At 43.5% G+C, this 13,317-nt stretch overlaps 1 protein-coding gene across 3 annotated transcripts; it reads right to left on the bottom strand.

Moving 5' to 3' along the window:
- Positions 1-587: 587 nt before the first annotated feature.
- On the bottom strand, positions 588-13,301 carry LOC116787289. Of its 3 annotated transcripts, none has more exons than XM_032688773.1 (5): positions 13,104-13,301; positions 3,547-3,683; positions 2,203-2,304; positions 1,492-1,603; positions 588-1,097 (listed from the first exon to the last, which is right to left on the bottom strand). In XM_032688773.1, the coding sequence occupies exons 1-5, from the start codon at positions 13,278-13,280 to the stop codon at positions 1,002-1,004; spliced, it is 624 nt and encodes a 207-aa protein (XP_032544664.1). In that variant the 5' UTR covers positions 13,281-13,301; the 3' UTR covers positions 588-1,001. The 3 variants fall into 3 exon arrangements, with proteins under 3 accessions (XP_032544664.1, XP_032544665.1, XP_032544666.1); XM_032688774.1 differs by lacking the exon at positions 13,104-13,301 and adding an exon at positions 10,712-10,740; XM_032688775.1 differs by lacking the exon at positions 13,104-13,301 and adding an exon at positions 10,625-10,712.
- Positions 13,302-13,317: the final 16 nt, after the last annotated feature.

The following is a 13,317-nucleotide window of genomic DNA, read 5'->3' as shown; positions in this document are numbered from 1 at the left end:
CAGAGTCATCCCACACAGCTCTGGGATGAAATGGGCAGTGCCTCAATCTCCTGAAATAGTCCAGTTGAACCTGCTTTTCTTTTTCCCAGAAGGATTTTCTGAGATGGGCACTTAGGATCATGATGGCATTTGGGCACCATTCATTAAGGAGAGGAAGCACATTCCTCAACACCCTTAAATCTGACTTGACTTGGCATTTGTCTTCACTGAAGAAAAGAGGGGTTTAAATTCCTTGTCTGATTTAAAGCAGGGACTTGAAACACCAGCCTCGATCACAAATCCATTAAATACTGCATTTTCCTGTTTCAAAAATGCACTGACTGTAGTAGCTGCTTGGCTGGGCAAGGAGCAGGAATCCCCTGTGCTGAGGGGAATACCCAAACCACAGAGATGCACTTTCATTTTTTTCTCACTGAGACTCTGTAAGTGTCTACTACACAAGAATCAAACACAGCCTGACCTGTAGTCTTAGACAGCAAAAAGTACAGGTCAAGATATTGCCATTAATGTGTCTTGGAAAATAAAGAAGACAACACTGCAAAAGGTTTGAAGCAACAATTTAATTTTTAAAAAAAAGTATCATGGTTTAAATCTTTACTCTTGCTTTTACAGTGTTAAAATTGAAAGGATGTCCAGCATGCCTTCAGTCTTCCTCAAATCCAGGTTCTCTTTAACAAACTCATTTATATGAAATAGACACTTTATATTGCATTAAAACAAACACACACACAAAAAAAAGACAGACTTTGTAATCGCCTGGAGTCACATTTCAAAACTAGCAAGTCAGGTAGTTATCCAGCAACAACCTCCTTATTTTAAACATTTTTAAATCTTTAGAAAAGACTGAAACAGCAGTGACCCAGCACTAGCCTAGGTTTTTAAATATTAAAGAGATTTTTATCAGTGTACATTTGAAAAACAAACCAGCTGCCACCACCGGGGTGTTGATGATGTTGGTCAGAGTCCAGCAATGACCTCCTGTTGTAATTCGTGTGTTCACTCTACAGTCCATAATTCAGGGCCCACCAAAAGGCAGCGACCAGCAGGGCTGCAGGCACCAGCTTCTGGCACACACACCTGAAAGGAAGCCTGGGAACCTGGCGGGAGAAAGGAGGCAGGAATTAGGGATAACAAGCAGCAAAAAGACAAAAAAGTGTCAAATCCAGCTGCAAAGACCCTTCCTCTCTCCTCCAGGGTGAACACTGCTGGCAGCAGGCACTGCTTATCTCCCCTGGGATAGACCCTCCCAGCATTTTCCAGTGGGAGATGCCTTCCCTCTGCCAGGAATCCTTGGAGCTGTGTGGGATTTGAGCAGCACGCCCTGGCAATAAATGAGAAATTCCAGCCTAACGGGAAAAAACAGGGCACCAAGGAATAAACCCCAACCTAGAGCTGCATTATATCCTTTACTCATTGACGCTTAATTCCCTTTTAAGTGTTGCTGTTACTTCCTTGTCAACAAAAATTTGGGAGAAGAGGGGGAGACCATACCCAGCTTCCGCAGCCAACGATGCCCTTCACCCAGTCACTGTTCAAAATGTTCCGAGAGCTTCTTACAACACTTCTAATAACATTCAATGTCTGGAAAACACTGATAGCAACCCTGAGGATTGAAAGAAAACAAAACAACAAAAAAAGAAAGCGTGGGGATGGAAAATTCATTCTAAAAACTGGCAAAGAAAATACCCAAGTTTAGAAAATTGAAAAAAAGCAGCCAAGAAAAAAAAATCAACTAAAAAAAAATCAACCAGAAAAAAACCCCCAAACCCCAAAAAACCCCCCAAAACACCAAAACAACCCACACAACCACCCCCACCCCCCCAAAAAAAACCTCACACCCAAACAAAAACCTCCAATGTGTTCCTTCCTGAAAGTCTCATGTGTACGTGCATATTTCTCTAAATATTTAGGGTGTATATTTCCCTAAATATTTAGGAAGCAGACCTCCGAAAGCTAAAGGTAATTTGCTTTCTGAATCAAGTGATTAAGTGGCAATCTCGTGCCTTTTGACTTTAAATGGCTGCAGTCAATTTACATGCTAAAGCTTTTCCTTGTACAACAAGCTGCAGCGTCTGTTTTCCTTCCTTAGACCCTGGAGGCAGCAGTAGTAGCTATAATTTTTTTTTTATTTTGTGTACAGGAACACAAATTTTTGGTCACCTAACCTGGTTTTTAGAAGGATCTGCCAATAAGGTGACTTACAATCGTGCCAGGTGAAGCAGTGTATCTTCTAAGCTCCTGTGGTACCTCCTGTTAAATTCATCCCCGATCAGGGCCAGCTGACGGCCAACCTGAGTAGCTGAGCTGCAAGATGTGCACGTTAGAGGAGAATTCTGCGACAGCAAGTCCTTAAAAGCACTCTGCAAATTCAGGTACAGTTATTCCCCCAGCAGCTGGGCATGTGAAAGGGAAATGTTAAGGTTTGGGTTTGGTTGGTTTTTTTCCCCCACGTTATTTATGGTTTAGTTGATTAAGCATCTCACGCCCACATTTATATGCAGAAAGAAGTGCCTTGATGTTTTCTTAAAAAGCTGCATATTTGGCACTTTTGAGAAAAACGTTTTGATTTTTTAAGTGTCTCCTTTCTTTATAAAAGACAATGGAATTCTGGCCTAGGGTTGGTTTTTCTTTCCCACCTCCACCCCCCTGAGTCAAAATATTGAAACAGCCTTCACTTAGAACCTCTCAAAATACTTCATCTCACAAAAATGTTGCCTCTGTCATCCAACATTTATACTCCAATGATTTCCATGATGCAGTCTGGGTCTCCAGCTATTGGGTGGTACCCTGGTATGAACTGACCAAAACCTAAAGGCTTTTAGGGGGGGGGTCTGGGGCACAGAGAAACCTGAAAACAACGTCTGTGGCAACATTTTGATGCCAAAAACCGGTTATGCCTTCCTGATGAAAATCTCCAGTTAGATTTAGCTTCTCTCAGACACAGGTTTTTGTGTGTATTTTGGTACACAAATAATAGGAATATACATTTTTATTTTAACTTGCATTTCTGCTGAGATCTGCTTGTGTGAGATCTGCTGAATAGTCACTGGGCTTAAGAGCTTAATTCTAGAGATCTGCTTAAAAAAACTTGGGCTTGGTCTGGTCAGTCCATCAACTGAAAGAAAAAAAAAAAAGAACAACCCAAAACAAAAACCACCCACAGAAAGGAATTTTCACAGATGGGGTAGAAAGGCAGCCCCTGACTCTTCAGCTGGAAAAAAATGCACGTATGGGATTAAGCAAAACCCAAAGCAGCCCCACCAGCTCGCTGCGAGCGGCGCCTGGAGAATTATGTAAAAATGGCCTCTTCAGCTGCTTGTTATAACAGGTGGGTTTCCAATGAAGAGCCACATCTGTGTCCCTGTGCAAGATTAAAAACCTCACAGGCACTTTGTGCTGCCTAATGGTGCACTACAGGTTATCTACACTTGCATCTATCCCGTTCCCAGCAGCACCCACTGCGATTATTTGGCTTAGCAAAGTCTTCTGGAAAGTCTGGCCCTCTGTGCTGGGGGGAGGACAGGAGGAGCATTGATGTGGTGATACCTGATATCAAACTCCATTTGCTCTGTGGTGTCTGGGATTGTCTGGAGGTTACTGTAGGTCTCCTCTTCTGGTGCTCCACCGGGGTAGCTGGAGAGGACAAAGTGCCCGGGGGTTCTCCTTATTTGAGGCATCTTGCTCTGCAGAGAGTCATGACAGACAACCTTGTGGCTTCTTGTTACGTAAGGTCTTCCGAGCTTGGATGGAAATTAATCTTTAAAGTGCTCTTAAAGTTGCTCTTTTTACTCCTCCAGTAGTCAGAACACGAGTGTTGCTAATATTAACTATTTTGAGAGCAGTCAAAGGAAAGTTTCAGTGACCCAACAGATGTTCAGCAATTCAAACACACAGCATTTAGATGGCTGCTGCTTTACACTGGCCCAAAACAACCTAAAAATTGGAAAATCTCGATAAATATAGCTAGTGTAGTCAAGTATAGTTTCTCAGTTGTTTCATTTAGCACGAGATGCTTTCCTACACTGATTGCAACAACCTGCCTGGCACTAAATCAACTCTAACCCATGGAGATCCCCAGGCAGCAAAGTATCTAAACCAAACTTGAACAGGTTTTCCTAAGATTTTAATTTAGGCCCAAGTTTACACACCTTCCTCAGCTGGAGGCCACCACCACAGAAATTACAAGCAACTCACCACAGAAATAAATCTAATGAAGATTTAAACCCATTAAGAGCCTTCCACACAGAGGAGTGGACAGAAGGAACCACTGAAATCAGTGGAGCTGCCTCCTGGTACAGTGGGGAAGTTATTTGGAAAACACTGAGAGAGCAGAGCTTGGAGAGGGGCTGATGTTTTTGTAGTCATTAGGAGTGTTTTATTTGGCTCATCAAGGGAAACAACATCAGAGCTGAAGATGGGGATTATTTCAAACCACACACAGCCTTGGGCAGGTAACACTCCTGCCCCTTGGATATTTGCTGGCTCAGCCTGTTGTCCTGAGGGTGCCTGATGATGAACCTAACTACAGTCTTCTGGAGATGCCCTGGTTTTACCTGGCATTGGTTTTGCCCAGCTTTTTGGATGGTTTCTTTGCTTCCCAGCTTTGTCCTTACAGGACTGATGCCCTTTGTTGATGGTGTGATCTCGGACAGCAGATTCCTTTCTCCTTTTAAGCACACTCCCAGCAGGTCAAATTAATAAAACTCAACGTGAAATATTCTCCCAGAAATGAAACTAAACCAAGCAAAAAGTAATGTCCCCTGGATATGGATTTGGTTTGCCACATTTCTGCAGCCTTGTAAACCCTCTAAATTTTACACTGGGGATGAGGTTAAGGCCTTTGTGTCCCGAGGGAGCCTTGATCTTCTCTCAGTATTTAGATGAAGTTTACATTTTCCACAAAGCAAAGTTATTAATAATTAATGTGTATATATTATTGCATGAGCAAACTCACAGAAATGTGATACTACATAAATGAAAATATATTTGGTTTAAAGAGTAGGATCTTCTTAGTGATGTTAATGTGGCGGGGGAAAAGCAGCTACAAACTAGTTTCAGCTGGGTAGATGTTATGTGTCATACAGTTTGTAGTTTAATCTTCTGGGTTTTTTCCTTCTGTTCACAGCATTTCTGTTTTCCTTACAAAGATGTTTATAATCTAGGATTTTAAATACGTCCAGAGTTCTGAAAACCCCAGCAGTGCTGGGGTCAGGTGTTCTGAATTTTACTGCAACTGCTGTGAGGGAGTTGTGGGACCCAGCTCTGTTTCTGAGGGGAAATAGTGCAGTCCTTTCCTCCAAGGGAGCACCTCTCTGAACATATTTTACAGGTGAGTTAAAAGGCTTATTTCATTCAGATAATCTTTTTTTAAAAAAGAGTCTTTTCAGGTGCTATACTTGTTTTAAAAGATGCCGTGTCCTGTTTTAAATTCTTCCTTTATGTATTCCTGTGTCTCTCCCCTCAGCCCCCCAAAAAAAAAAATCGGGGAACAAAAAGGGTAATGTTCATAGAGGAACTTTGTGCATTCCTGATTTCCAGATACTCAGTCACCCCAAGGACTTTGAAGCTCTGAACCAGGGCAGCCCCTGATTTGAGAACTCCACCAGAGCTCAAGAAACTTGGGAATGGCAGAGCAAGGTTTGGAGGATCTCGGAGGTGTGAAGTGCTCACTCAGACACCAGGCAGACAAAGTAAACATCCAGGTATGTTTGTGGGGTATTCCTTCGGCCTGTGGGTGCCACGGGGAGACTCAAACAAATGGAAATGGACTCACTGTGTTTCCTCACAGCTTCTAAAGTCCTTAAAAGTTACCTAGTAAAACAAGTACCGTAGTGGATAAAATGTAGAAAGGCCAAGCATAAAAAGTCAGCTGTCTACTGCACATGTATACTAACTATTTTTAGCTTTCACAACCATGTAGTGAGGGAAAAAGAAGAGGAAAAAAAAAAAAACCCACTAAAAAAAGGTATCTTCTTTTTCTGTTTGTTTTTTTTTTTTTTTTTTTGTCTTCTTCATTTCTAGACTAGATGCTGGTTTCACATTCACGGGGCCACACAACGGAAACGTCTATATCTGTGTGAGATGAAAACTGCTCTGAAAAAGACCTATAATAAGTCAAGGCACCACAGGACTCAGACATGTAAACAAACCATACAACACCACAACAAAAGCCCCAAGTGCAGCATATGCCACCTCACACCTGTTACCATGATAATACCTTCCTCCCACGGGCTAAAAAAGAAACTGTCAGAGCTGTTGGGTCGTGCTTCCCACAACTCAGCTGCAGCCCATCCAAAAAAGAAGGGAGTTATAACGTATTTTATGGGATGGACAGTGTTGAGGCAAAGGCAGTCTGGCAAGGGCTACTCTCTTAAAGAAGTACAAGATGGCTCTAATTTAGCTTCAAAGCTCAGCAATTACCTTCTTGGCCTTGGGGCCATTTACTGATCTGTGTCATCGTTTTTAAAATTTAGGTGTATGGGTATAATGTAGAAATGCACCTAAAAGCTACATTAACATGGACCTGTTCTGTTCTTCAGATCTGGACCTGTGCAGAGGAGCAAATATCACACTCCACAGGCTCTCCTGGTTCCCCAAAGCAGGATGTGTTAATCTTCCACCACCCATATTGCACTTGCCTTCCTTCTGCCTTCAGCAGAATAAATAGTGTATTTCAAGTTTAAATACATACCTAATATTCTGCTGAAAATCCTATATCCAAATTTTAAAAAACAGCCCTCTAAGTGGCTAATTATATGATGGAAATTGTGGCAGTTTATGAACACAATTATGACTGAAAAATGAAGCATCCTCGGTGGAAAGATTATGTTTACGCTGTGTTTACTTTGCACAGGCAGGGTTTTTGTATTTGTGGGTTGTTTTGGTTTTTTTTACCTAGCGAAAGAGAACAGAAAATCTTCTTGAAAAAAGAACACGTTGCTAAACAAGTCATGCCAGCCGGTGAGTGGGGGAAAACAGAGGGATCTGAAATTTACTTTTAGTCAGAAATCTACTTTAGATTTGCTGTGTTAACTGTTTTTAAGACAGGCACAATAATACTTCAGTATAATTATAGTGAATGTATTATCTTTATGTATTTTATGACATCTGTAGTACAGTCTATGTGCACTTTATGTCTCAGACATAGAATCTTACATATTTTATGCAGACGTGACACCGTAAAGCTAACAATAATTACAATATGCGGTTTAGAATGTTTTAAAACTGGTTATGATAATGGAAAAAGTAATAATCTAATTCCAATATTCGGGCTCAAGATTCCCAGTGCCCACCTACATAAATAGAGATTTCCAGACAGGACCCTCACCGTTTACCCCCAAGGTACCAAAGCACATCTCAAACTGTTTCAGATTCTCCCAGCTGCCCATGCAAACCAAATTTAAATGAAAAACAAACAGAGGCTTGGTTGTTTGCATATATACCTCCAATCCATAGCCAACTCTTCCAAAACATGACATCATCCTCCCTGCTGCGAATACAAATCTCTAATGCCGTTTTACAAGGGCAAGTCTTTGATAAAACCAGCAAAGATTAAGAGCCAGTTCAGGTTTCAGAGAACCAGGAATATGAATATCCCATCAGCAACCTCAGTTTCTCATGGAAAGATGAGAGGTGAAGTCATTGCTACTCGTTTTTTTAATAGTGCAGGTTAGTTAACCCAGGTTTCTGGATTAACTCTTAAATCAGTATCAGGTCAAGGAGCAAAGATAAATTAATTCTTTGTCTCATACCGTGTTCTCAGTCAGCTTAACATCAATGACCTTGGAGACTGTTTACACAAAACACTTGTTAATATTGCCTCAAACAGCCATTAAAGGCACACTTCTGTAAATCTAAAAAATGCACATTCTGCTTCTTACATTTTCCTTCATTTCTGGTTTTCTGCTCATTAACTTAGTGATGATAACATGCCTTCACTGGGAATTTAACACAGGTTCTCTCCCCTCAAAACAGGATAGGGATTAGGCATTTGATTATATTTAAACTGAAAAAAGAAGTATTCCTTAAGCAAGTTCTGTGACCTCGGAAGCAAAAGAAATGCATAACTGAGGGAACCTTTTAAAGTAAAGAGCTTGTACAGGTATTCTGTATTTCAGTCTCTGCTGAAAATGTTTAAGGGGCCCTGGTTCTGAGTCAGGACTTCGAGAATCCCTCAAGATTTTTATGCATCACCAGCATTTGCATGTTGTCTGTGCACCACTGTACCGTGCCAGTTAATACATGACTCTGGAGAACAAGAGATCTCCACCTTAAAAAGCAGGCAGTACAGTTATGTCCACATTAAAAAGCCATGATTTGATAAGCCTACAAAGTATCACTTTCCTTGAAGAGTCCACTGATTCCTTCAGTGCCCACAAACCCATTTCTGCGGCTTCTAAACAAACAAGAAATGAGGGGTGTCTGCTTTTAGCAAGATGAAAACATTAATTACCCAGGAGGTTTTATGGGAAGAACTGAGAACATTGAAGAGAAAAATGCATTGATACCAAACCGAAACTATTTCTATTAAAAAAAAACAAAACAAAACAAACACAAAACCTCACACACACTGCCACATTCAGATTTTTGTTTTGTGACAGCACCACCTATCTCAGGGATATCACCTTTGTTCTATTTGTTTACAAAGAGCTAAGGTTTAGATTAAGTCAGAAAGCTCCTGCTCTAACATTTACATTTCCCTTTCAAAACATCTTCTGCCCTTTGCACTCCTCAGTCCCACCAAAAGGTCGAGATTCTTTTATAATGAAGAAGCATTTGTTTGAAACTGTTACTTGAATTGCACAGCCAAGTTGTAGGAGGTAGGTATGACAATGTGTGTAGTCATCTATTTACATTCATTCGGGTGCCTCTGAAACCCCAGTTATTGCTGCTGGATTGGGAAGATGAGAGATGTAAGCGTAAGAACTCAAATTTAACTCACTATTTGTGCTGTCATTCCTGTTCTGCACATCAGTATACAGAATTAAAATGCCACACCGTTCTCAGTTTTACTTAGGCTCCCTGTATTGGCAGAATTTTGGTAGTAACAGTTTTACAAACGCTGTTTCAGTTAAATTATAAATTTATTATATTATTATAAATTATGGCATTACAAAGTTATGACAAAATTCTAGTTCACCTACAATGTTTTAGTGTTTGGGGTTTTTTTTCATAATAAAATAGGTAAGGTATATTCTCTATCTCTTGAAGACATTGCAACTCACAATAAAAATAGGGTCTCTTATTAAACAGATCAAATGTACAGAACTGACTGTGAGGAGCAAACAGATGTTTTATGCACAGAACTCATCCTGCCCCAACACACCACTGTATTTCTTCAGACACAGTGTGTTTTTCACTCATTTTCTTCTTGTAGATTTGTAGCCCCTACTCATGTAAGCTTTAATTTTAGCATTTGGCTTCCCAGTTTCATTTCAGATTCACACTGCTTTAGGAGGGGTTAAACTACTCCCTTTGGTAACCTCAGCATCAAGCTCAGAGTTATTATTCTAATCCCACCAGTTCTTGCTTTGGTCCCGCAGAAGCTGAGTGCATTCAATTCTTCTCAGTGCACTCTTACAGTCAATGGCCTATTGATATAAAAATCCTTAAAAACAGCTAAGACAGACACCTACCAAACAGGTAAAGCAAGAAATTTTGTTGAATTTCTTCTTTCAGAGATAGTCTCTACAGTGGTGACATTCTGACAGCAGAAGAGATCAAACACCTTGAATAAACATTGATTTTTTTTTTCTTCATTATACTCAGTGCTAACTCCCATTCCACTGACACGCATCAAATGAAAAAAGATAATTCAATATACCCAAAATAAGTTAACTCAAAATAACTTTATCCATGTACCTGTGACAGAATGACAATGGAGCCCACTCTGTCTTGTTACGCACGGCCTAGGGAAGCAGATTCAGGCTAACACTCACTTTCCATTTAAACACCTACAAATCTGCTAATCACAGGACTCACCACGCTGCTGAAACCACTCTTTGTGAAAGGATTTAAACATTACTGAGGGTACACTGCCCTACAGCGCTGTGTACAGTATCCAGTATCTGTCCCCATCCCTGCTGCCGCACATCGCTACCAACACCCCGCACACAGGTGGAGAAAAAACGAGTTACTCGGGAACACTTTTAGACGTTTTAGCAGCGGCGCGCACTTTGCTGTGCATCGCGGGCTTATTTTGAGGGCTTATTTCCTGCTTTGCTAAAGAGTGAAAGCACACGTACCGCGCTCGTCATTCGCGCCCAACACAAGCGCGGAGCACACGGGTCCTGCCCGCAGCATCCTCCGGGAGGGCACGGGGAGCAGCGGGCACAGAGAGCAGCCCGGACAGGGAGCAGCCGGGACAGGGCGCTCCTCCCGGCACCGCCGCCCTGGTCTGTTAAACCACATCCATCCCTCCTGCTCCTCCTCCCGAAGATGCTGCGGCGCCGGAGCCGGCGGAGGTGCCTCCTGCGCGGGACCGTCCCGGGACACCGCGGAGAGCAGGTGAGGGAGGCGGCGGGTCCCGCAGCGCCAGCCCGGCACCGCAGCCCGGCTCTGCCCCGTAAACTCGGGTTCTCCCGCTCCTCCTCCGCCCCTCTCCCGCCGGGACCCCGCCGCTCACCTCGTCCCGGCGCCGCGGGAACGCAGGGCGGCCGTCGGGAGAAGGGGGGTCCCGGGGGTCCCCGGCCCCGCCGCGCCGGCCACTCACCGCGGCGTCCCCGCCGAGTGTCCCTATTGTCCGCCCGGCCCCGCCCCGGCACGGCACGGCCGCCCCGCCCCGCCGGGGACACCGCACGGGGGGAGCGGGCAGGGAGCGACGGGGCGGGCTGCGCTGGAAGTGTCGCGGCGGTGTGAGCGCTCTTGGACGGCCAGGAGCGCGCTCTCCTCGGGGTTCAGCTCAGCTGAAGCGGCTGGGGGGCACCTGCGGCCCCCTGCTGTCCCCTGGGTACCTGCGGGGAATGTGGGCGCAGAGCAGGAGAAGCCCCGGCAGCAGTTGCTGAGGGGTTAAAGAGAGAGAGAGGGATTTCGCTGCTGACCCCTCGCCCGAAAGGTTTAGTGAGGTCATGGGACTCGCAGTGTTTTTCTTTTGTGCTGTTGATAGCAGGGTGGTGAGTGATTCAGGCGGAGAGCACGGTTTTACTGCAGAGGAGCTTTAAAGGAACCAAAACCCCCTGTTGCTCCACGCTTTATTGTCATGTCAAACAGCAGACTTTACCCGCTAGTGTTTGAGAGTGGACTTTGCCCTCTATTTATAGTATGATTTCATCGCTTTATGAGTGAAGGTAAACACCAGGAGGAGCAGAACGAGCAGCATAGATACAGCACTCCCCCTGGAGCTGGGATGTCCTTAAGACTTTCACGGCTAAGTTTTTAAATGTACGAAAGTGCTTGTGTACGTATCTTACCCGAACCACTTCGGCGCTATGCATAGCAATCCTCCTTGTCACGTGGATGTTTTTCTCTCATCCTCGAGCTCCCTACACGAGGTTTACTCATCTGTGAAAGGAACACGACAAAGCTTATCTTCCCGCTCATGCCAAGGACTGTGCTGTGTTTGCATTTGCACATGTTAGATGAAAATTGCCTCGAAAGTACAACATAATAAAAGGGAAATTAACCTCCGTAATATCACTTCTTGCCATGACTTTCTCCTATTCACGAGTTCTGATATTTCAATTCTTGTATTTACTTAGCTTCAAATCAATACCAGTTCCTCTCCCAAAACCAGGCTTAATTCTGCACATACAGGTAACCTTTCTTAACTCAGTGAGTCGCCTCAAGCTCAAAATAGAATACCCAAATGTCATCATAGGAGTGATTTCTGTCACAACGATAACAAGCCAATGCTGCCACAGCATTTCCTGATACAATAACAGCGAGCATCACTGAGCTGCTCTCAAATTACCCTCCACTTCTCTTGTTTTAACAATAATGTTACAAAGTGGAGATGCCTTAATATTAAAAACTAGAGCGTCTGTTATTAGCTGTGATTTAATACTGTCAATGTACATTTCAGAGAGACAGCAAAACAAAACAACAGCTTTTTATCCCACGGAACTGGAACTGCAATTAAGGACTGCTGAATTAAGCTAAAAGACTTACATAAAAGAGAAACACCAAACAACGGTCTTTAATGAAACACTTGATACATTTAAAAAGCGGTATTTTTTTCTCAGCTTTCCTCTGAGGTATGATGGATGCAGGGACCACAAAAAAAAAAATGATTAGCAGCAAGGAGAAGATTGAGGTGCACTTTTCTTGCCACCAACTGTCACAGCAGAGGTCCCTCCCTCCTCGATGGAAAGAAGGCTGTGGAGGCTGCTCCCCTCTGCTGCCAGAGGTATTGTGGTGCCAGGAAATTTCCACTGCACGTGACCATAGGGCGATACACTGCATTTTGCAGCTGCTTTCATAGCTGAACTAGGGAATATTAATTATTAAATTTAACTTTTTCCTTTTAGTCGCATCCTCCAAACAGCCTATTACCATAGGGTGATCTGGCAAATCATAAAGCGTTTTTATTTTATTCAGATTATTTGGGGAATTAAGGCCCTTAGTAAATAAGAGATCATACACGGTTTCAGAGTTATTTGCTCTACTCTGACACACTGCAAACCGCTTGTTTCAGCCAGTGGCTTCATGTATCTATTTTTTTTTTAATGAGCAGTTTGTCTTACAGGGACAAATTAAAGGTATCATAATAAGTAATTTGTCCATTATGTAATACCTTATTGTTTTGTATTGAGCCTACCACAAAATGTCAGTGATCTGACATTTACGTTGGGTGTCTCAACATAATCTCTCCTTGGAAGGAATTTTGAATGTGTAAATCAGGCTTCTCTGCACAGGATCTAATGCCATAACTGTTTTCGTACTATTTCACTGTGAATTACAGTTGTTGATCATGCTGACGATGGCACAGGTTGCCCAGAGCAGCTGTGGCTGCCCCATCCCTGCAGGTGTCCAAGGCCAGGTTGGACGGGGCTTGGAGCAACCTGGGATAGTGGAAGGTGTCCCTGCCCATCCCAAACCATCCTGTGATTCCATGATGATACTATGACCATCTGTGTGAAAATCTGGACGCTTCCTTTGAACAGTACCAGTACAAGAGCAGCTATTCCTACAGCCACGCGGGCGAGGAACACTTTAGCACCTGATGGGCTCGAACAGAGGGGCTCGAGCCGTGGCATCCGAGCGCCCCTGGGGGTTTGGTGTTGCGGTGACACCCAGGGACGTTTTGTTCCGCCGTGGCCTCCCGCCAGCCCCCGTCTGCCCATGAACTCCGTGCCGGGTCGTCGCTGAGGCGCCGCCCCG

Source organism: Chiroxiphia lanceolata, chromosome 5 (genome assembly GCF_009829145.1).
Source record: "Chiroxiphia lanceolata isolate bChiLan1 chromosome 5, bChiLan1.pri, whole genome shotgun sequence".
Classification (NCBI taxonomy): domain Eukaryota; kingdom Metazoa; phylum Chordata; class Aves; order Passeriformes; family Pipridae; genus Chiroxiphia; species Chiroxiphia lanceolata.
The sequence above is the reverse complement of the archived record's forward strand: the minus strand, read 5'-3'. Positions and strand labels throughout refer to the sequence as shown.